This window comes from Dendronephthya gigantea, unplaced genomic scaffold (genome assembly GCF_004324835.1).
Source record: "Dendronephthya gigantea isolate DGI-Jeju-01 unplaced genomic scaffold, DenGig_1.0 000131F, whole genome shotgun sequence".
Classification (NCBI taxonomy): Eukaryota; Metazoa; Cnidaria; class Anthozoa; order Malacalcyonacea; family Nephtheidae; genus Dendronephthya; species Dendronephthya gigantea.
In genome coordinates this window covers 393,178-416,776 of record NW_021163141.1, presented here as the reverse complement: position 1 = coordinate 416,776, position 23,599 = coordinate 393,178, and the positions used below count along the sequence as shown (strand labels likewise).

The 23,599-nt window shown below is 36.5% G+C and overlaps 1 protein-coding gene and 1 pseudogene across 1 annotated transcript in view; both read left to right on the top strand.

The window, feature by feature from the left end:
* The window catches only part of LOC114536158 (intraflagellar transport protein 57 homolog), a 94,157-nt gene that overhangs the window by 50,176 nt on the left and 20,382 nt on the right, over nt 1-23,599 (top strand). The window contains exons 6-8 of the mRNA XM_028557510.1: nt 6,590-6,680; nt 6,930-6,998; nt 16,586-16,708. Coding sequence (XP_028413311.1) covers nt 6,590-6,680; nt 6,930-6,998; nt 16,586-16,708 — 283 coding nt within the window. The remainder of the gene's footprint in view (nt 1-6,589; nt 6,681-6,929; nt 6,999-16,585; nt 16,709-23,599) is intronic.
* Nucleotides 13,929-15,221, top strand: LOC114536159 (annotated as a pseudogene).

The following is a 23,599-nucleotide window of genomic DNA, read 5'->3' as shown; positions in this document are numbered from 1 at the left end:
TCTTGCATGAGGTTTGGCCTTTGTTGCCTTGAGTTATGCATGTGCTGATATGCATAAGCATGATGTTCTAAGGAAAACATCACAAAACCACATATTTTCTGCCGGTAACCTTTAGTCGGCGATTGATATCCGAAAGATAATCGAAATTTCCGACAAGACTCGAAAAATATTCAAGTATTTTAAAACTTTTACACAGAAAATATGTATGAATAATGAAAATAAATAAATAAAATAACCTGTCAGCTAATCGTATAAAAATCCTTCGTCCACAATTTTTTTGGCGTTTTAATATTTATTATTTCTGGCATTGGCAAAACAGCGTCAACGACTTGTATATAACTGAAATAAACGCCTTATTGCAAGCCTTTGTAGCAGAAAAATAAATCGAAAAATACAAAACAACAAGGTTTCACGGCAAAAACAAAAATATTCATACAAAACCAGGGGGGAGCATTCTCTTGTAGCGGGCTCATATTTGAGCCTGGTCAGTGGTAATTACCATGGGCAAAGGGGACCATGTGGCGTCAGCAAAGCTTCTGCGCAAGCGCAGAAGGGCGAAGTCCGCCATGTTTTTTGCTTCACTTTTTGAGAAAAAAACACTGAGCTATATAATAATTCCTGGAGGACCGGCTCCTAATGTTTTTGGCTAAAAAAGTGAAGCAAGAAACATGGCGAATTTTTCGTGCTGACGCCAGATATGGGCCCAACTGGCCATGGCAATTACCACTGACACGGCTCAATATTGAGCCCGCTCCAACATTCACTCCCCCCTGTTTATGAAATGTTTTTTTAAAACTTTGTCGATATAAAATTGTTTTAGTTACGAATTCAGTTTTCTACCATTTATTGATTTCATTTCAAGTCGTGCACGGCTGAAACGTAATTCTCGTGCTTTAGATATGGTAAACGATCCCTAAAACCTCAAAAATTTCGGGTATTTAAGGATGATATTTGAAATCATTGGCAAAACCAAAATCGCAAAAAGCCGAAGGAACTGAACACGAAGTTTAATATCATATATAAAGCTAAAAACGGACAATAATTTAGGATCGGGTATGCTTTGTTGGTTTGAATAGTATTTTACATGTTTACTCTTTGATATGAGTATAATCTACAGTTGGATTTTGGTCACACTCATTGACAATGAACTCATTCTTTATTCTTACACATCATTGAAACTGATCAGTGTCAGACTGATCAGCTCATTGTCAATGAGCTCTGTCCATTTTTTAATGGTTAAAATCCATGCTTTGTCAGGAGCATGTGCAAAAATATCAGCATGAATGTCATTCAGTCAAAAGGCAGCTGATCCTGAATAATCTATTCTCATTTGACTGATTTAGGCCTACCCACAATTTGAGCAGACCCAAGATTGCCTGATTGAAAAACTGGAATATGTAGCCCATTTTTTTTTTTGCCTTTTCCAAGTTCTTAAATGCCAGTCTGTCACTCATATTTTGTTTCTGGTCTATTAAATTGTCTGGTTTTAGTCTTTTAGAGGATTCTTGGGACCAACACTTGTTTTCTTTTGCAAACCTGATTGGTATATTAGGAACTTCATCTGTTATTAAAATGATAGAAGTAAGGCAAAGAAATGGATATAAGATAATTTATATGGCTTTGTATTCTTGTGGTTTAGCATTTTCATTTTAAGCTTTGCATCAAATTTAAATATCAATACAATTAAAACTACAGTCAAAATTGTCTGTGTTCAGACAGTAAATACATTATTATTTTCACTGTGTATATAGCTATGATACCATGCAGATCAAAGTTGTGTATAGTTTTGACAGCAAATGGGAAAAGTGGGCAAACTCAGATATTTCTTGTTTCTATTTTTCCACAATTGACATTATATAAACCAGCCATTCTTCCACTGAGGAGTGAAAATAAAATACCTGACCAAAGCCAAAGCTGAACTATTAACAGAGTAAAAACAATCTTACATGTAAAATACTAGTTCATATAACTTTGTTATGGCCTTGGCCAAAATTATCAAACTTCAGCTTAAAATTTCAGCTTGATACACATGCATACTGAGGGACACAGGGAATGGTACAAATGCCTAGGCAAGTGCAAGGATTTGGCAACAAAATTTTGAAATATATCATTTTGGCACAAAAAATTGAAATGATTGCTAAACAACTGCACTTAGAAATTACGTAATAATTAAAATACACAAATAAACTCCAATCCATTATTATAAGCGTGAACTAGCTCGGAAAAAATATATGTTTATGTACATTGCATTTCAGTGCAAGATGTAGTTGAAAATGCCACCGACGAAGATTTAAAAACAAATGTAAGTCTTACAAGTGCGAGTCAATATCCCCCCTTTTAGCGACTAACAGCATCCACAAATTGAAAAAAACAGGCAGTTGTTCCTTCACGTAAAAAAATAGAAGAAAAATGTCAAGATTCGGTTAAAAAATACCGAAAAATTAAAAAAATATATAAACATTTTTTTGAAAACAGCCGGAGGGCGAAAGAGTGCGCCTGAAGCACTGTATCGCGGTTGTCAGTGGTCATTGCCATGGCCAGTTGGGCCCATATCTGGCGTCAGCACGAAAAAATCCGCCATGTTTCTTGCTTCACTTTTTTGACAGGAGCCGGTCCTCCAGGAATTATTATATAGCTCAGTGGAAAAAAACATTAGGAGCCGGTCCTCCAGGAATTATTATATAGCTCAGTGGCCGGTCCTCCAGGAATTATTATATAGCTCAGTGGTCACGGATTTCTAAAGAATATCTTTAAATAAAAATCTACCAATGCTATTACGATGTTAAGCTGTAGTAATTTATTCTGCCTAACCCTGAATCCGCCACTGCTTAGATGAACATATTTTCTAACTTAGCTTTTTTAATACATGCTGGATAAACACAAACCTTCAATCCCATGGTCAGTAGCCAAGATATGATGATTAAATGCGAATTGTTCTCAAATCAATATTGCGTTCGTGGTCACCAAAGCCTTGCTTCTTTCGGCTGGTCGAATAATATATGTTTGGTATTAATATATACTGTCCTAGCTCCCAGCTTAGTAAATGCACGGACAAATACTTCATTAATATATCTCTCCGTTTAAAAATATTGTTTCGTAAATTTTTGAACCTTTTTTGCTATACGTGAACAACACGACGTCACGGAAAAAAGGAAGTTGCGAAATCTTTGTATATGTAATTGCGAAATAGCGAATTAAAAAGGAAAATAAATTCTTTGTATAATCCTATTTTAGATGACATAAGATTGATAAATAACAAAACTCCGTCAAATGTGGTTCTAACAACCGCATAAAAAAGACAAAAACACTTCCCGCCTTCGTCAGAGATATTGTAGTTAACATGATACTAACTCTCCTGACAAAGGCCCTTAGGTCGAAGCGTCGACAGAACTGCTTCTGCTGACATGCTGTCAACTTGGGTTATTACAGATAATATGGGTTAAAAGCAAAGTGCCGAAACGGTATGCTTATGACAATAATGTTAAACTACAAACTTATGACTTTTCCCACAAAGCAATGCCCTTCCTTGCTTATGCCTGTGCCAAACAAAACTTTAAAAAGTCGTTCTATATACTATATTCTAAATTTTGTATCCAACACATGCATCCAATTCAGTCTCAAGACTGCGAGATGTTTTTTTTTAAAAAACTACTACTACTACTACTAAAAGGAGCAACAGCTGTCCAGATCAATCGTATGTTCTGGCTTGGTGTTAGTCTACTACACAGCTATGGATTTGAAATCATTTTAGTATGCTGTGATGGTGCATCAACTAATACCACTTTTTCCACAATGAACACCAATAATCAATTTCACTCTGAATGCTTTAATCCATTTACACGGCAACTTTTTTTATGTCGGACCCACCGCACCTTATGAAAAAAATTGAGAAACAACCGGTTTAATAGTGTGTCCAAAGAAAAATATAAAACGTTCACAAGGAAGATGATAAATAGTGGCAAAGATATCCTGTGGGAGCACATAAGTGATGTTTACAATCGAAAAAAGACCAGGAGCCTATATTTCACGGACCTTCGTTCTTCACACATCAACTTCGATAATTTAAGCAAAATAAGAGTGAAATTAGCGGTGCAAACCCTGTCGTCCAAAGTAGCTGATGAAATACATGCCGATGACAATGAAAGAGCTTCTGGTGTTTATTTCAAAAAATAAAGCTGAACAAGCAAAGACGCAATCAGCATCAGATGGATATGGTATACAACAGCTATTATAATCCTTGAATAATCTCTTGGAAGACGTCTTGGTTTTAGGCACAAGGAAAGTCATATTTAAAGAATATGCTCGGGTAAAAAAACGTCATGGCAAACCATGTTTGACTTCATGGTAGGTGCAAGTATATAATTTTATAAAACTGCAAAACACGAATGTCTATGTATATGCTTACTGCTTACAACATCAATGGGTACAGTAGTTTTCAAACTGCAAAAGCACCTGGAAAGCAGCAGACCAATGTGTATGAATTAGAAGAAACAATGTCATACTTTGAAGGGGATTGTGAATTGCTACGAAGAAGAAATGAAAATAGCGCATTTGATCTAGTGGAGTGCTATATTGATATATAGCGCATATACTAGCTGGAACACACACGACAATGTCAAATAATACTTTCAAGCTATTTATGGCTTGTTCAAACCATGGTGTAAACTGGTCTTAGCTGCACAAGCTTCAGAGTTCTATAACCAGGCGACCAACTTAATGAGCCACTACAAGACGGGTTCACAAGATACAAGGGAAATCAGCATAAGTTAACTAAAGTTTTAACAAGTTTTCAGAAGCAAATACTAAATATATAAGGAGTGTAAATATGCTTTTAAATTATTGTATGTGTTATGAAATGCATATTAGTAAGTACTTACCACATTGAAACATTGAATGTTAGTTTGATCCCGATATGGCATATATTCTTTGATGTATTCTAATCATGTGTTATAGAAATAGTTCCATAAAGTCATATAATAAGAAGCAATTGTTTATATAACATGAGATCTAGTCAATCCATAGTGTATCGATCTTTTTTCCCTGAAATAAGCTCGTCCTCTAAACTTTTACTTCGTTTTTGAATTTTGAAAGGCTGTTGCTCCGGGATGATTTGTTTTTGACTTTACCAGATAGAAGGCCTATGGCTTTTCCCACTCTGTCCGAATATGCTCACTGCAAGACAGATATTGCAACTAATGGACAACAACATCCTTACTAATGCCAGTCTGGGCAACAAATTCTTCAACCATGCATGCACTCGATGCAAAACAATGAAAAATTTCAATATAACGTCATTAACAATGAATAAATATTTTCCAGTATTTCGCAGCTGATCCACTCCAAACTTTTCAAAAGACAAAAGCGAGCAACTCCTTTCCTAATCGCCTTTCGAACAACCGGCCCCTGGGATTATATTGCCTTTTCACCGCCCTATCTTGTATATACATCTGTTTAAATCCACTATCCAGTCGATAAATTCGAAGATACAAGATACTGTGAACATTTACGAAAAAAAAGCTCCTATATCAGGAAAAAATGTAATATTCCTGTTACTGTCTTCAACAAACTAATGTGCACGATTGTACTCACTATTAAAAATTTTTTCGAAGTGCAATGCAGCCATTGTTATATTTGTCGCAGCAGCGTTTCACCATGCCTACACATTCCGTTGCGAGCGGCGTTTTTCTGGACATCCTCACAATGATAACAGGCGGTAATGTGTTGAAAATCGATAAAGGAAACATTTAGACCCCGTTTACACTAGAGCGAAAGTTTCCGGATTCATCACGAAAGCGGAATGTTTTAGTACCGGATTCATGTTGCTGTTTACACACGCAGCAACGAATCCGATAGAAAATGTACTCGGTTTTAAGCCGTATCCGGAAACTTTGAATCCATAAAAGTTTGTGGAAACTTCGTATCCAGAAACATTTGAATCCGGAAAATTTTCTTGTGTAAACGCTTTGCACGACGAATCCGAAGTAATGTGAGTGTAAAAGGACAAATCCGCATACAGAGACAACTAAAGTGTAGTGTTAACACCTGACGAATCCGATACATGTGTGTAACAATGAATCCGGATAAATTTACAAATCCGGAAACTTTCGTTCTAGTGTAAACGGGGTCTTAGATATCAAGCAAATTCTACAAGTCTTTCCAGTATCACATAATGATTATGAATTCAATGTCAAATGCTTAGCAACAGCTGACGTTGTGGTACGAAATTTCAGGAAAATCCTTTTTCTTCGGGTAAATTTTAACTTATCTATTGGATCTATTCCACTATCCATGCTTCGTGCGACGCGTTTTTATCTAATGGGTAGCTTTCCACTGGATAGCAGATTTATCCGATCGCTAGGACTTATCTGTTGAATAAGTTATCCATCTTTCGAACAACCGGCCCCAGAACTTTTTGACATATCTTTATAATTATTCAGTTGTGCTTCATTGTGTGTTGTTGTATGCGTAAGCTAGTCTCTTGATGTCAAAAGACCTCGACAGGGTAGTATACACTGAAAGTCGTAACCGTACAAAGATGTATATCAAACATCTATCCGTGATCTTTAATGGAAATATCTTGCTACCCTAGGCCAGTAATTCCTGAGGAAGAGATGGACGAGGAAGCGATTGGAGATGACGATGCCGAAGTGACGGTCAATAAAGTTGAAGAGGAGATGGTAGTATGTACTATAATAGTAATATGCATTGCATATTGCAGCTTTTTTTGTGCAAGCGGGCTTCTACATATATTTCAGTTTTTGTTTACTATTCAAAACGAGGTCGACTATTACAAATACTCTTCGCGCTAAAAAAGACTAATGAAATACAGCAGTGGTAGTTATGTAATTTTGTTGACAGGTCAATTATTATTTATTGGTAGGTGCATGCATGTTTTGGGATTTTTTCATTGTTGCCCGTTATTTATACAGGAAGAGGAAGAAGAGACAGAAGAAGATGAGGTATATATGGACTTAGAAGCACTCAAAAACCAATCAAGTGTAAGTTGCATAAAATTATATATTTCTAGCATTTCAAGCATTTTATATTTTTGGGATCTTGAGAAAAATACCGTATTATACAGTCGTATTATGTAGTACAGAGTTACGCCACCCGATAATTTCGCATTTGGCATGGGCCAAATGAAATGAGGTAGATATTTCCTCTAGCCACGCAGCCATTTCGCGTCATAACACAATCAATTGTTACCGAGTGTAGTAGCCGAATTACAAAGTTTCAAACCAATATTGCAAATTATTCATTACATAGATCAATTCGAAAAAGAGTAAGAGGCCTGTGGCGAGGTACACGAAAGCGAAGCTAGTCAGATTATCATTTTCGGAATTTCAAAATCATGTTTACTTTCATTTTTTGCCGGACCTGTCAGCCCGACAAAAACGATGTTTCTTTTAATCAAAATCCAGAAATAAGTAAATAAATTGGACTTATTTTAGCCGAAGAAAACCTGGCAAACCCGTTTTTGGGTAACTCGCTACAGGTCTCTTGCCACGGGTGGACCCAGCACTAGTGCACTAAATTACATGGCACAAGAAAACTGCTAAAAATAACTACTTTGTTTTGTCATGCAAATTTATGCACTAGTGCTGGATCCACCCGTGTCTCTTACTCTTTTTCGAATAGGTCTATATTCCATTATGATGCCGATTACCTAAATGTTGTCAAACTTTGTACATTTATTTATCATAGCGAGGAGGGGGGATGAATATGTCTTAAAAACAGTCTGCGAGATCTTAATCGGACCGTAAATTCTTCAATATATGTAGATCTCCCGCACTATTGGTATAATCCAAAGTCGATTAGCAAAGTGTATTCCAGCACTCCCACTTTTGTGGCTTCTTTGCCTTCGTGTGTCTTTTCCGTCGAGCTTTCAAACATGTTTTCACCGATTCAACTATTTAATTTAACCATTTAAATTAAATTAAATTTCCAACAATACTTCATTTCAATAGTTTTGTGAGACCCATTGTATTTGTTGGATATTGTAGTGCTATGCATATAATATTTGCTACGAATACCGTTAAAATTGCTGCTTACCTGCTTTAAAAGTCAAAAATACCTGCTTTAAAAGTCAAAAATTAGAAATCCAACACCGTCAATCGATGCAGAATATTGCTAAGAATAGTTGTGTCTAGTTTCATCCTAATCGGTCAAGTAATGCCAGAGCCTTAGGGTTTTTTCAAAGAGCGTCACCCCCTAACAACGGCACTTGCAGCAACACCAACAACAACAACAACAAGATTAGGGACCCTTGCAATTAGTGCAATTATTTTTTTCACTCAACCTCGGCATAGCTAAAAAAGTTTTACCCAACCCCAGTCTTATGTTTCGTAAAAAAAAACACTAAAAAGTCCTAGTCAGTGACAAAATATGCCTTTTCATACGGTTTTTTTAACTGCCCCAAAGAGAGCGAGAAAGAGTTGGAGTCTTTGAGTTAATATTAATATGCTGTAAGTTATCAATTGTATCTATTAGTCTATAGTAGCGTGAAATTCTAGTAGAAGTCTTGGACCTGTAAAGGAAATTGTATGCATTTCATTTAGGACAGATTATATCTACTGTTTTAGGGTAAAATGACCATGTGCCAAAATCTGAATCCTGGACGAAAGTCCTGAAAATGACCACACCTAGAAACAGCATAGTCGAGAGCTATAAATCCTGAATTATCAAAGCCACAGGGGCCCACAGTCTTTCGAATTGTTTATATGGTTCAGAATCGTTGCTTTTAGGTGTGCTTGAATCTTTTCCACTTGAATTTCACTCAAGTTAATCGAGGGGAGGTTTTTTACTTATAAAATACGCATTAAAAGTAAAACACTGATATCTCGGGGAATATTGTATCAAAATACGCATGGTATATACCAAATTTTAAGTTAGACATTCACGAATCTAAAGAAAGTTATTTCAGTGTAACAGACGTTTAGTTTTGAAGTTATACTCAATCAAACAGGTTAACCTTTTTTTTGCGCCACCCGGTAAATATAATATTAACTAATTTTTTAATCTCAAAATAAAGCCGTTGCTACACGGTGTTTCACGCTAAGCGAAAAAAGCAAAGCGATCATCGGGCGACTAAAGAAAAATTCAATACTCGAGGCATAACCACATCGTGAAGCTCCAGGAGATCTTGGGGTGGGTCGTTTCAAGATTGACCATTTCACACACACTTTTCTTCCGCTTCTTCTCAGTTTCCAGACATACTTAGAAAGTTCCGTTTCAGTTGCGTACAGTTCGTTTTTAATTGACTTCTTATGGTTTCTGTAGCGTTCTTTAAAAGAAGTAGTCGTCATTCCGATGTACTCTTTAGCGTCATTGTCATCGTCTGTAGTAACTGTAGCTTTGTACACGATGTTTTTTCCGTTGCAGTTTCCTTTTAATGGACATTCGGACTTGATTTGGCAACAGGCAACTTGCATGTTAGCGAAGCATCATGGGAAAAGTGGTAACCTTCACTTGCGCGCGAAATGGCCGTCGAGGAGCGAGCATTTGGCGTGTGAGAAATATCGCTTATTTTTAACACTTTTTTCATAGCGTTTGAAAATTTTAAAACTAGGGATATCTTTACGATGCTATAAAGTTTGTTTTGGCATAAGTACAGCGAAATCAAACTAAAATTGGGTAAGAAAACTACAGTAGAAGTACCGTGGAAGGGACGATGTGGTCATAAATACATTCCGAGAGGAAGATTCTTCCGAACATTTCAAGGTGAGTACGCTTAGTGAACATCGGATCACTCGTCATTTTGACCTACAAATATGTGCGTTTTGTTTCTCGATGTGTATTTTGTATTTTGACAACGATCGAGTGTTTTCTCGGTATTTTTTCGCTTGTTGAAATCCACTAAACTCGTTGAAAAATGTCTGCCGATCGTTCGATCAGCATGGCGCTCAAACACGATGTTTTTAAAGGACCTTGAAACGTTTTGGCGCGAACTAAAAGCAGTTCAAACCGGTTTTTTCTGCCCTGACTCCGTTAAATCGTAAAAACGCCAAAGATAAAACATTTTGGCTCTGTTGTCGTCGATTTTTTTGCTTCCTTTGTTGTGGTCGGTTTATTTTCTGTTAAAATAAACAAGTAGGTTTTTATTTAAACAATAGGCTGTAAATAGTTAATATAAAGCACTTTTATAGCATCGTAAAGATATCCCTAGTTTTAAAATTTTCCAACGCTATGAAAAAAGTGTTAAAAATAAGCGATATTTCTCACACGCCAAATGCTCGCTCCTCGACGGCCATTTCGCGCGCAAGTGAAGGTTACCACTTTTCCCATGATGCTTCGCTAACATGCAAGTTGCCTGTTGCCAAATCAAGTCCGAATGTCCATTAAAAGGAAACTGCAACGGAAAAAACATCGTGTACAAAGCTACAGTTACTACAGACGATGACAATGACGCTAAAGAGTACATCGGAATGACGACTACTTCTTTTAAGGAACGCTACAGAAACCATAAGAAGTCAGTTAAAAACGAACTGTACGCAACTGAAACGGAACTTTCTAAGTATGTCTGGAAACTGAGAAGAAGCGGAAGAAAAGTGTGTGTGAAATGGTCAATCTTGAAACGACCCACCCCAAGATCTCCTGGAGCTTCACGATGTGGTTATGCCTCGAGTATTGAATTTTTCTTTAGTCGCCCGATGATCGCTTTGCTTTTTTCGCTTAGCGTGAAACACCGTGTAGCAACGGCTTTATTTTGAGATTAAAAAATTAGTTAATATTATATTTACCGGGTGGCGCAAAAAAAGGTTAACCTGTTTGATTGAGTATAACTTCAAAACTAAAACGTCTGTTACACTGAAATAACTTTCTTTAGATTCGTGAATGTCTAACTTAAAATTTGGTATATACCATGCGTATTTTGATACAATATTCCCCGAGATATCAGTGTTTTACTTTTAATACGGTAAGTAAAAAACAAGTAAAATAAGTAAAAAACCTCTCCTCGATTAACTTGAGTGAAATTCAAGTGGAAAAGATTCAAGCACACCTAAAAGCAACGATTCTGAACCATATAAACAATTCGAAAGACTGTGGGCCCCTGTGGCTTTGATAATTCAGGATTTATAGCTATCTCGACTATGCTGTTTCTAGGTGTGGTCATTTTCAGGACTTTCGTCCAGGATTCAGATTTTGGCACATGGTCATTTTACCCTAAAACAGTAGATATAATCTGTCCTAAATGAAATGCATACAATTTCCTTTACAGGTCCAAGACTTCTACTAGAATTTCACGCTACTATAGACTAATAGATACAATTGATAATATACAGCATATTTTGAATTAAAGAATTAAAGAATTTCTGCTCTGCTCTTTTTTGGTATTGAGCACCCTTCTTGTCTATTACAAACAAACTAAATTTTGAATATGTATACATATATATATATATATATATATATATATATATATATATATATATATATATATATATATATATATATATATATATATATATATATACATGTATATATATATATTTATATATTCATACTGTGACTTAGCTTCAACTTCCTGTCAGAAGGCTGCGTTCCAGTTATATTCATTTCACTGATTCAGCCTAATAAAATCTGACGCCAACTAGTACACGCAACCATACGCAACGTACTTTGCATCTCCATGACAATCGGTTTTAGCTGTATATGTTCGATTTAGAAGAACGTGTTTTTATCTACCAGCCTATCTTTAAGGCCAAAATTCTATTGAATTATCAACTTTGATTCGTGTTGTTTTGACAAATTATCGATCACAAAAACTCATTACAACATAAAACAACGGAATTAAGGTTAAGAAATTATCCAGCACAAAAAACGCCCCACGTATTTACAATTCGCCGTATTCAACAAGCATGAGGTGAATAGTCAAAGTGATCAAACAACTTCATCCAATTCATTGGCATGGCACTTGGATTTTGGGTATACTTTAAGGCAAATACAAGGAATAATGTGATGCCATACTTTCGTCACTTTGCATTTTTGATCAACAAAAAAATAAACAATATCCTAACGAAAAGCTGAGCTTAAAAAGGTCATATTCAGGCATCATTTACCAGTAAATTACCAACTTCGATTTTTTTTTAAATTTTCATGATATAAACATAATATAAAAAGCTTTTTACTTACCGTAAAATTATGGTTAAGACTTTAGGAATTTAGCTAAGCTCCCAATTTCAAAATTTCATTCCATTAAAGCCATCACAACACCATGCTGTTTCCGCTAATATCTCCATAATTAACCGCATTTCAAACACAAAATAACATCCAGAAAGTTCGTTGGCATCATTTTATAGTTTACGAAATAATTACAAACTATAACAAGGAATTTTTCAATAAAATATCGGCGATATAAAACATCAGGGAAAATTATCAAAAAATTTCGAATTCTTCAAAAACCCTGCTAGTGCCAGTCTATTTCCGCATCACACGTCGATCAGCGCGACATCAGCGCGTTGCGCCGCCCTATATATAAGCGCCCTGCTTGATAGTATTTCATCCGGCACAGCTTTAAAAAGTAATTCTTTTCTGGTAAACACAACTTTAATATTCTCGAATGTATTTCACTATAAATCTGAATGTATTATGTGATATACGACTTTATAATTTCATTTATAAACTCCGTTTTCATAATGACAGAAAGAAAAGAAAATCAAAACATTCCCGTGCAAAAACCAGTCGAGGCGTAACATAAAACTTCGGAAGTTGTATGAGACGTATGATGGTTTATTATATGTGTATAGAGATTTATGCACAGCAGAATGATGAAATAAAAATCGTATCTCACTGTGTAAATTAATTTCATGCAATTTCATTGGACGTAAGATGTTTTTCACGTGTGAAAAAATGCCATATACGGCTTTTGATTGGACGTACGATATTCTTCACACGTGAAAAATTGTCGTATGTCATTTTGGCGGCAATTTGTTTACATTTTCTTTCAAGATGGCGTCGAAATATAGGAGTGAAATTCAAAACATAATTCTCATATTCAAGATATTTTTACATTCAGCACATTCTCAAATCTTTCGGAAAGAATATCTAACTTCTATTGAACAAAATTACAAAGAAACTGAACGGTAATAAATATGTTTTGATGGATAAAGCTTCGATTTTGTTGCTCGCTGTGTTTTTGTATATTAAAAGCGTGTCGTTGTCGAAATGATCTCTATACATAAATAGAGATTACTTCATAGTTGGCTCGTTTGTACGATTTTTATTATGCACTCGTTGCGAAGGATCGCAAATCACTCGTTCGCTGCGCTCACTCGTTCGTATTGCGATCCTTCACAACTCGTGCATAAAAATCGTACGCACTCGCCAACCATGAAGTAATCTCTATTTATGCACAGCAGAATGATGAAATAAAAATCGTATTTCACTGTGTAAATTAATTTCATGCAATTTGATTGGACGTACGATGTTTTTCACGGCTTTTGATTGGACGTACGATATTCTTCACACTGAAAAATTGTCGTATGTCATTTTGGCGGCAATTTATTTACATTTTCTTTCAAGATGGCGTCGAAGTATAGGAGTGAGATTCAAAACATAATTCTCATATTCAAGATATTTTTACATTCAGCACATCTCAAATCTTTCGGAAAGAATGTCTAACTTCTATTAGTATAAACTTACTAATAGGCTATCACTTTTCCTGCGTTCTGATTGGCTACGCTACTAGTAGGCTATTAGTGATAGCCTACTAGTAGCAAAATTCAAAACAATGGCGGAAAATTCGCGTTTCGCCGAAGTATCTGAAGATTTTTTGGACGACTTGTTGGACAATTCCGTACCAGAAAAAACAAAAAAAGCAACAAAATACGGAATTGCAATTTTTAAGGGTAAGAAAATACATAAAAATAACGTATACTCAATTGAATTTTTATATTTAAACTGAATTTTAATACATTTTACGCGAACAACAATTAAAATATTTTCTTCCCTTTAATATACGAAATAAATTTCAGAATGGTTTGCAAGCCAACAAGAATTTTGTACACAAATTGAAGAAATGGAAAAAGTCGAGCTTTCTCTCTGTCTGAAAAAATTTTATGCCGCTGCAAGAAAACAAGACGGGAGTGAGTTTAAAGTTTCAACCCTTCGTGCAATAAGATCTGCCATCGACCGCTATCTAAAACAACCGCCTCAAAACAAACCCTGGTCCATTATCGGCGACCCTGTGTTTGAACAAGCTAATAAAACACTAAATGCTATCTGCAAGAAACTCACTCGAGAGGGCAAAGTCGGTCCAGTTATCCACAAGCATCCGATAACAAGCGAGCAACTACAAAAGCTGTACGAAAGCGGCGAACTTACCGACTATGACTCCAAGAACCCTCGGAAGCTTTTACAAACGGCTTGGTTCTACGTTACGTTTTACGTTGGTAAACAAGGGAGAGAAAACCAGAGAAAGCTCACGAAAGATATGCTTGTTCTCCACACTACAGCACAAGGCCGACGATATTTTGAATCTCGACGCGACCGCTTGTTAGGAACAAAAAATCACCAAGGAGGCCTCAACGACAACACGGATGAATCAGACGGGAAGATGTTTGAAGTGGTCAATTCCCGACGGTGCCCAGTGAAAACCATTGAAAACTTCTTGAGCCATTTACATCCAACGCAACAGGTCCTATTTCAACGTCCACGAGAAATGTCCACCAAGTTTCAGCCAGACAAGGACGAGATCTGGTATTCCAATAGTCCCCTTGGCGAATGCAGTCTGCCAACATGATGAAAACCATATCTAAAGCAGCTGGAATAATCCCACATCTAACAAACCACTGTGTTCGAGCAACATCAGTCACGGTACTTTCAGACAGCAACGTAGAGGCTAGACACATCAAGGCAGTCACTGGACATAAATCGGATACTTCAATCCAGGCGTACAACGCAAGAGCATCCAACAAAAAGAAAATATGTCAAATATTTTAAGTCGTTTTATATCTGGAGACGCCGATCAATCCACTCATAATATCGTCGCAGCATTAGAAACCACTTCCAGCAAAGTGTCACTTCCAACAACATCCACTCTGACAGTGATTCCTTTGAGTTTGAATAACGAAAATATTCAAAAGGAAACCAATATCGAGATGAGAGGACCGCAGTCGTACAGCTTCCATGGCTGCACTGTTTCGATCGTAAACAACAATTATTCTTCTTAACTGCTGGTTCATCGGAGACTTTGTTGTGAAATAACGGTGTGATTTATATAAATACTGTAATATTTCTTCTCTAATATTTTCTTTGATAAATAATATGATGATATTCAAGACGACGTGTTGAAAACAGTTGAAAGTTGAAACTTGACAGTTCTAAAATGTCGCCTCGTTGACTATTCGCTCATAGACAACTCCGCCTCGTTGTCTAATTGTTAATTGAACAAAATTACAAAGAAACTGAACGGTAATAAATATGTTTTCATGCATAAAACTTCGATTTTGTTGTTCGCTGTGTTTTTGTATATTAAAAGCGTGTCGTTGTCAAATTGATCTCTATACACATTTAATAAACAAATTACTTCATGGTTGGCTCGTTTGTACGATTTTTATTATGCACTCGTTGCGAAGGATCGCAAACTCACTCGTTCGCTGCGCTCACTCGTTCGTATTGCGATCCTTCACAACTCGTGCAAAAATATCGTACGCACTCGCCAACCATGAAGTAATCTCTATATATTTCATGGTAATTAATGATTAAAATAATTTACTATAACATTGACTATTGATGAGTAACTTAACTTCCAGAAAAAGGTAAGAATCTTGTCGTATTTTGGCCATTTTTTCACAAAAATATGAGGGTAAACCATTCGGGTAAACTTTGATTCTTTAAAAATATACGGCCGTTGCGAGTTGCTACGAGTACAGTCGTACAGTGCTTCCACGTGCACAAAAATATTTCCATACTTTTCTCAATTTCTTTTTCTCACATACCAAGTACCCTCCAAAACTCCCAACTCACATAAATTTTCTAACAATCATGTTACCATCCCTATGCTTAACTAATTTCGTTTAACCGAGGCGAGGGGTTGCTGCATGCATGCATTTCTAGTTATATAAGTATATTGCTTTGTATCGATTTACGCGTGGAAGTATCCACATAATAGGCATAATAATAGACCTTTTCGGTAATTACGTCACATCATCGTTTTAAATCTAGAATCACCTTAAATAAGATATTGATTTCAAGTTTCATACTCGCACAATCTATGTACAAAGGTGCAAACATCCTTCTATAACCCGTGCATGAAAAATAATTTTTCATTTTGACTAATGAATATGGAAATAAGCCATAACGCGGGAACGAGGCTCGCGATCTTGGCCCCTTAGCCTCGTTCTCGTGTTATGGCTTATTTCCACATTTATTGGCCAAAATAAAAAATCTTTTTCATGCATGTGTTGAAAGAGAATGTTTTGCATCTTCCCACGTACCCTTGATTTCATTTAAGGTAGTTCTAAATTTAAAGCGTTGTGATGTTTAAATGTTGTGACGTAATTACCGAAAAGGTCTATTGCCAAACCCTGTAATACTAAACTAAGAAAATTGAGCCAAATTAGGAATGTTTTTTCTTATTTTGAGGTAGCATCAAGAAGAGAGCAGTAAACCAGACTCAGTTTTGGAGTCGACTGTGGACGCTGCGGAATGGAAACTAGAAGTTGAAAGAGTGTTGCCAATGTTGAAAGTACATATTCGTAGTGATAATAAGGTACGTAAGCCGAGAATATTACTGATAATTAAGAGGCGGACCATTAGACCATTTTTTTTGGCTGCTTTGGCATTGCAGGAATTTTTTTTAACGATGTTTTGACAAAGCTTGGATTGATAGGCATCAATGCGTTTTAATATACTGTATATATGGTATAATATTGTACATGTAAACGTGTGATACAATAAGGATATTTTAGGCCAGAAACAAGAAATTTGGGATGGAAGTTGTGATGTAAGACAATTAGGGATATTTTGGGCTCAATCAGGAATGGTTTATAGTATATTGCAGATGGTATACAGGATTGGGATATTTGTGTACTTTTAGGGTACTTTTTGAATAATTTAGTTCATATAAATGGCTGCTGCAAAGCTGTTCCATAATATTCTTTATCTATTGTGTATTAAAAATGCTGTTTTTAACTCTGCAATGTACGATTTTTTCCGCTTCTTGGCCCATGCGCGAATTTTTTTCCCACTCCCCAAATCACTTTTCTAATGGTCCGCCCCTAAGCCAGAATGTTATGAAAATATGTAGAGAATAATATAATGCAAACTTCGGCTTGATAATTCTCGATATCACACTCAACCTCATCCAATAATTGTTAAGTATAAAACGCGCAATGGTATTATATATTACTTAAATATATTATGTATTATGCGTAAAGTTGAAGTCTGTAGAAAAATGATGCTGCAAATTTGGTGGAGCCATCATACTGCTTCCATGGTAGACTTTCATTGTGATTGTTAGCAAGATACCCACCATTTTGAGGTGTAGAAGGACAACCAGCTATGAATTCAATACTTTTGCCAAGTACTGTACTAACCTGAAGCATTGACTGACTAATTCCTTGCAAAGCCTAAGTCATTGACACAGTTGATTCTTTGATTGCATCTGTTAGTTCCTTTCTGAAATTTTTCTCATTTTTTGACTCCTCCAAGAAAAGGGCATCACGTTTCGCAGCTAAGAGATTTCGTTCCAGGTGTTTTCTCTTGTTATCGATTAATTTAAGGACTGTTGATGGTGTCTTAGGCAGAGGGTCTTGATCATTTGATAGATCCTGGTTAACATTTGGTTCATTAACTGTAAAAATGAAATCAGTACCTGCTCGTAAAGTAGTTATAGTTATTATAATTGTACTTTTCCCTTTACTAATAAAATAAAATAAGATTCTTTATACAATAATAATGTATAGTTTATAATAATGTACCTGGCAAGTCTTCATCACATTCTGATAAGCTTAAGTCATGTTGATATGAAAACACCTCACAGTTTCCATCATTTATCAAAGAACTATCAATTCCAGTCAAAAGAGGCGTTGTATTCGCTGAACCACCCCAAATATCTCGTGGATCGTCGTAGTTGTCGTAGACAATCTTTCCACTACCACTTCTGCTACCAGAAATCACTGCCTTCGAAAAGCCTTGACGCATAATTTTCACTTTCTCAATAATACGGTTGTAGCCTTGGGAAAGAAGTTGCTGTTCCATCTTCAAAGTTTCATTGCAGAGTTTCTTTTCGTAATGATATTTTATAATCATATAAATCAGACTGCACACGCTTCGCTGTAGAAAAGGAACATGTTTTATCGTAGAACGAAGCACCACACATGCGTTAATAATGTTATAACAGTTTGCAAGCATTTTGATGTGGAACATAATTATAATCTTTTAGTCTATCGAACATGTTTACCTGTAGAACGAAGCATCATTATTACAGTAGTATTATTAGATGAAGTGGGCTTTATTGTTCATCCAACAAAATCCTGCTTGATACCTAGCCAGGAAATTGTGGTTCTTGGGTTTATTTTAAACCCTGTCACTATGATTGCGAGATTAACACCTCAGAAAGCTTCCCAGCTGCAGAAAGATTGCACAAAACTGCTCAAACAACAATGCTTAAGTATTAAGGATGCTGCCAAAATCATAGGGAAAATTGTGTCCAGTTTCCCTGGAGTCCTTTATGGACCCCTTTACTATAGACACCTTGAGCATGATAAAACTCTAGCTTTGAAGCAAAATCAGGGTAATTTTGATGCTATTATGACATTCTCTACTGAAGCGAGAAAAGACTTATATTGGTGGGTCCGGAATGTATACTCACTTCCTTTAAGCCTTTGAGCCACGGTTTACCTGACCTAACAATTACCACTGATGCTTAAAAACTAGGGTGGGGGGCAACCTGTAATGGAGTGTCCTCCGGGGTAAATTGGACTCATATTGAGGCGGAACATCACATAAATTATTTGGAAATGTTTGCCATTCTTTTGGGTCTTAAGACGTTTGCAAAAGACAGATCCCAAGTCCATATCAGGATAAGGACAGACAATACTACCGCGATAAGTGTCCTCAACGATATGGGCACAAGCCATTCGGATGTTTGTAATAATTTAGGACATAGAATTTGGGAATGGTGCATTGCAAGAGGAATATGGATCAGTGTTGTACACATTCCAGGAAAACAAAACCTGGTTGCAGATTTTGAGTCAAGACGTAACCAGACTGCCTCGGAATGGAAACTAAACACTAGTAGTCTAAACAAAGCATTGAATGAACTTAGATTTCACCCAGATATTGATCTGTTTGCTTCGCGCATCAATCACCAGTTCCCAAAATATGTGTCCTACAGACCAGATCCGAATGCTGTCGCGATTGATGCATTTAACATGGACTGATCAACATTAAATTTTTACGCATTTCCACCATTTAGTGTTATTAAGCAAAATAAGAATAGGCAAGGCGCGAGGAGTTTGTGATTCCAGATTGGCCCACTCAGGGTTGGTATCCTATGGCTATGCAAATGCGAGAGCGAGAACCTGTACGTCTAAAGGCAACGGACAGATTGCTGACCTTACCCAGCCACCTCACGGAACAACATCCACTACATCAGAAGCGAAACCTACTGGTAGTTCTATTATCAGGGAAAGGATAAAACGACATGGACTTACTTCCAGTACGACGGATATAGTTATGGCCTGTTGGCACACAGGAACGGCCAAACAATACTCTATCTATTTAACCAAGTGGGAAACGTATTGTGATCATGAACGGGTGGATATGTTTTGTCCGGGTGTAATGCATGCTGTTGAGTTCTTGGGATCGCTTTATGCATCGGGATTAAGTTACAGTGCGATTAATACAGCTCGCTCTGCCTTATCAACCATGTTGCCAATGGAAAATGGAGTGACATTTGGGGATCACCCTCTCGTTAGCCGGACAATGAAAGGAATATTTTAATTGATGCCGCCACTACCTAGATACTCTGAGATTTGGGATGTTAGTGTTGTCTTGAATTATCTAAAGGACGAAGGGATCCCCGCGGCGTTATCACTGAAACAGCTTAGCTTGAAGTTAACAATGTTGTTGTGTTTATTGACTGGCCAGAGGTGCCAAACTGTGCATAGCATGGATATAAAATACATGCAAAAAATGACTGACCGATACCGGATCACGATACAGCAGAAGTTGAAACAAACCAAGAGTGGTAAGCATATCGATCTTATCGAACTGATCGCCTTCGATGAAGACCCCGGATTATGTGTCGTACAACATTTGGACGAATATATCGAAAGGACTGCAAAATTGAGGGATAAGCATGCGCAGTTATTAATCAGCTATGTTAAACCACACCGTTCTAACTCGAAGGATACAGTGGCCAGGTGGGCCCGGGAAGTTCTTAAATCGTCTGGTATTAATACGGATGTATATGGGGCACATAGCAGCCGAGCTGCCTCGACATCGTTTTGTCATCGGAAGGGATTAGATCACTGAGCTATATTATAATTCCTGGAAGACCGGCTCGTCATCATCAAATGAAGCCAAAAAGATGGCGGATTTTAGGCTTTGCTGACGCCACATGGTCCTACATGGCCTGGGTAGTTACCGCTGACAAACCGCGATCCAAAGATAAAAAATGAGTCATCTCCCTCCTGGTTTTTGATAAAAAATACTTTTGGTTTTCGGTGAATAATTTTTTCCTAACTTTTTGTACATACAAAATTCATGCGGATTGTAAGATATTAAACATGAATAAATCAATGACTCGGAAAAATGAAAATTACCGGTGAGCTAGTTGACTTTTTTTCCATATTTTTTGAAGTTATAATACTTATTTGGCCTGGTATTGGTAAAAACAACGTGTACGACTTGTATACATCTTGAAATAATTTTTTTTCGTATTATAGTTAATAAAATATATCGAAAACAACGAGGTTTCGCACAAAATAAATTTTTTTTAAAAAATCCAGGAGGGAAATGTTTTCGAAGCGGGCTCAGATTTGAGTCTGGTCAGTGGTAACTACCATGGCCATTTAGAACCATGTGGCGTCAGCAGAGCTTCTACCACTGAGCTATATAATAATTCCTGGAGGACCGGCTCCTGATCAGAAAGTGAAGCAACAAACATGGCGGATTTTGAGCTTTGTGACGTCACCTGGTCCCCTTTGCCCATGGTAATTACCACTGACATACCGCGATACAAAGTGAAAAACTATGTGGTCCCCTCCTGGTTTTTACGAAAATATTTTTGATTTTCGGTATATATTTTTTTCGTATTTCCTCTAAAAAAGATAAAATTGTTTATCTTTTTCCCTGTTCGACAAAGTAAATGGAGAAGCGGCTTCTTGCTCTACATATGACGTTGTGAATGGCTTAATTCACTTATCGGGAAAGCTATTTTTGCCTCAGGTGAGCCGGTTTTCAAATTATTTTCCTTTTTGAACTTTTTTGCCTTCAGACTATAGTATAAACAACTGCAAAAGCGTCTGGATAAATAGTTATATGCTTTTATTAGCCTTTTTGACCTTTGGTACGTGACTTAATTACGATAGGATTCATAGGAAAACTTTTTTGTGTCAGAAAGTTATCAATAGTCAATCTTTTGAATTTTGGGGTGCTGACTGCTAATACAAAATATATCACTCTCAGATTTCAACCTCTGGTAGACTTGTAGTGGCTGTTAAAGGTCTATATGTTATCTTGTTTGCCTTGTCAAAAGTCAATTTATCATGGTTTAATGGACTTCTTGCACCTTGTTTGTAATTAATCTACATTTAATTTGCTCTTAATGTTGATTAGTATTATTGTTATTCTCAATGGGTGCAGAGTACTGTATATATTGAGTACAGTTAATCTTAATAAGATCTCCATTTTTCAGGATGAAGATGCTATAGAATTTAACAAGAGATAGCTTGTTATGCAAGTTACTGGAACATTGTACTGATAATTTTACTATATAGACTGGTTGGTTGTTGTTGGTTGTTGTTGGCTGACATTTTTTTACAATGGTTTTTCAGATTAAAAATAATAAATGAATGCATAAAAAAATGCATTAATTGAGCAGTGTTTCTTCAATCTGCAACAACTTTTATAATTTCCTGGACAATGCATTTCCCCCACACACCATTAAAGGGCTAAAATTATTGGGCTAATCAGGGTTTTTGGATAATAGACTGACTAATAGAGGGGTGAACAAGCACAGTTGCATTTTTGTGAATTCATTAGGCTATTATATTTGTACTACCCCTGCTATTGAGTATAATTTCATATCAAATGCAAATCATCAATGACTTTTCTTAAGTCACACAGGGACACCTTTACAGGTTTAAACTAAGGTGCATTACAAAAAGCATATACATTGTCTGTAGCTCATTGAGGCACAAGGTATGACCTAAATAAATATATGCCATGTAAATAGCACTTCTGGTTATAACTATTGTATCCCCCACTCAGTACAATTGCTAATCTGCTGCCCAATATCTTGCATGAGCTTAGGCCTTGTTTCTTTGGATTTAATATGCACAGGCATGGACACATGACAACATAACAGTCATAACTGGATACTTTCTGTAATCTTTAGTTCAGGGTTTAAGAAAAGTCAGATTGGTATCCATAAAAGACACTAAAAAATTACGACAATGCCAAAAAAAAAATATTTATACAGGAATGTATATTGAAATTGAAGTGGTAATTACCATGGCGTGACGTCAAAATGACGTCACAGAGGCCAAAATCCGCCATGTTTTTTGCTTCACTTTTTGAACAAAAAACATTAGGAGCCGGTCCTCCAGGAATTATTATATAGCTCAGTGGCTTCTACGCATGCGCAGAAGGGCGAAGTCCGCCATGTTTTCGGCTTAAAAAACATGGCGGCGAAGTTACCGAAAAATGACGAGCCGGTCCTCCAGGAATTATAATATAGCTCAGTGGATTAGATATGGTGACAATCATGAAGTCTGCTGGTTGGTTGAATAGTGGCACGTTTGCACGGTTTTATGGTAAACCATTAGAACAATCTAATTTTGGACAAACTGTCGTAGAAAATTTATCACTTTAAGTTGTTAACATAAATCTTTGATGTTCATGTTATGTTAATATTATTAAGTAAATACTCGGTTACGGGTATAGTTCGTGTGCGTAGAACTTTGAAATCTCATGTGACTTTGTAGTGACGTAGACTGATGACAAAATAGAATTTTGCAATTAAACGAAACTTACCTGGAAGTTGAAGTTTGATTGGAATTCTAAGTTGTCATCAGTCAGGAAAGAAGGAGTCACTTGCCCGTAAAGTATACCCACGCCGCCCAAATTCCTTCGCTCCTGAGTTTTCTACACCACTCACGATGAAGACTGATTGACAAGACGCATGCGCATCTCATGTGACTCCTTCGTTCCTGACTGATGACAACTTAGAATTCCAATCAAACTTCAACTTCCAGGTAAGTTTCGTTTAATTGCAAAATTTACCGCTGCGATCAAAACGAGAAAGCGTTTAATGGAGTGTATATAGCTGCATGTTTTAAAGTAGAACGAAGCATTATATATAAGTTATAAATATTCTAAAATATGACAATGAGTACGCGTTTGATAGAACCGATAATAGATAGCCGTGAAT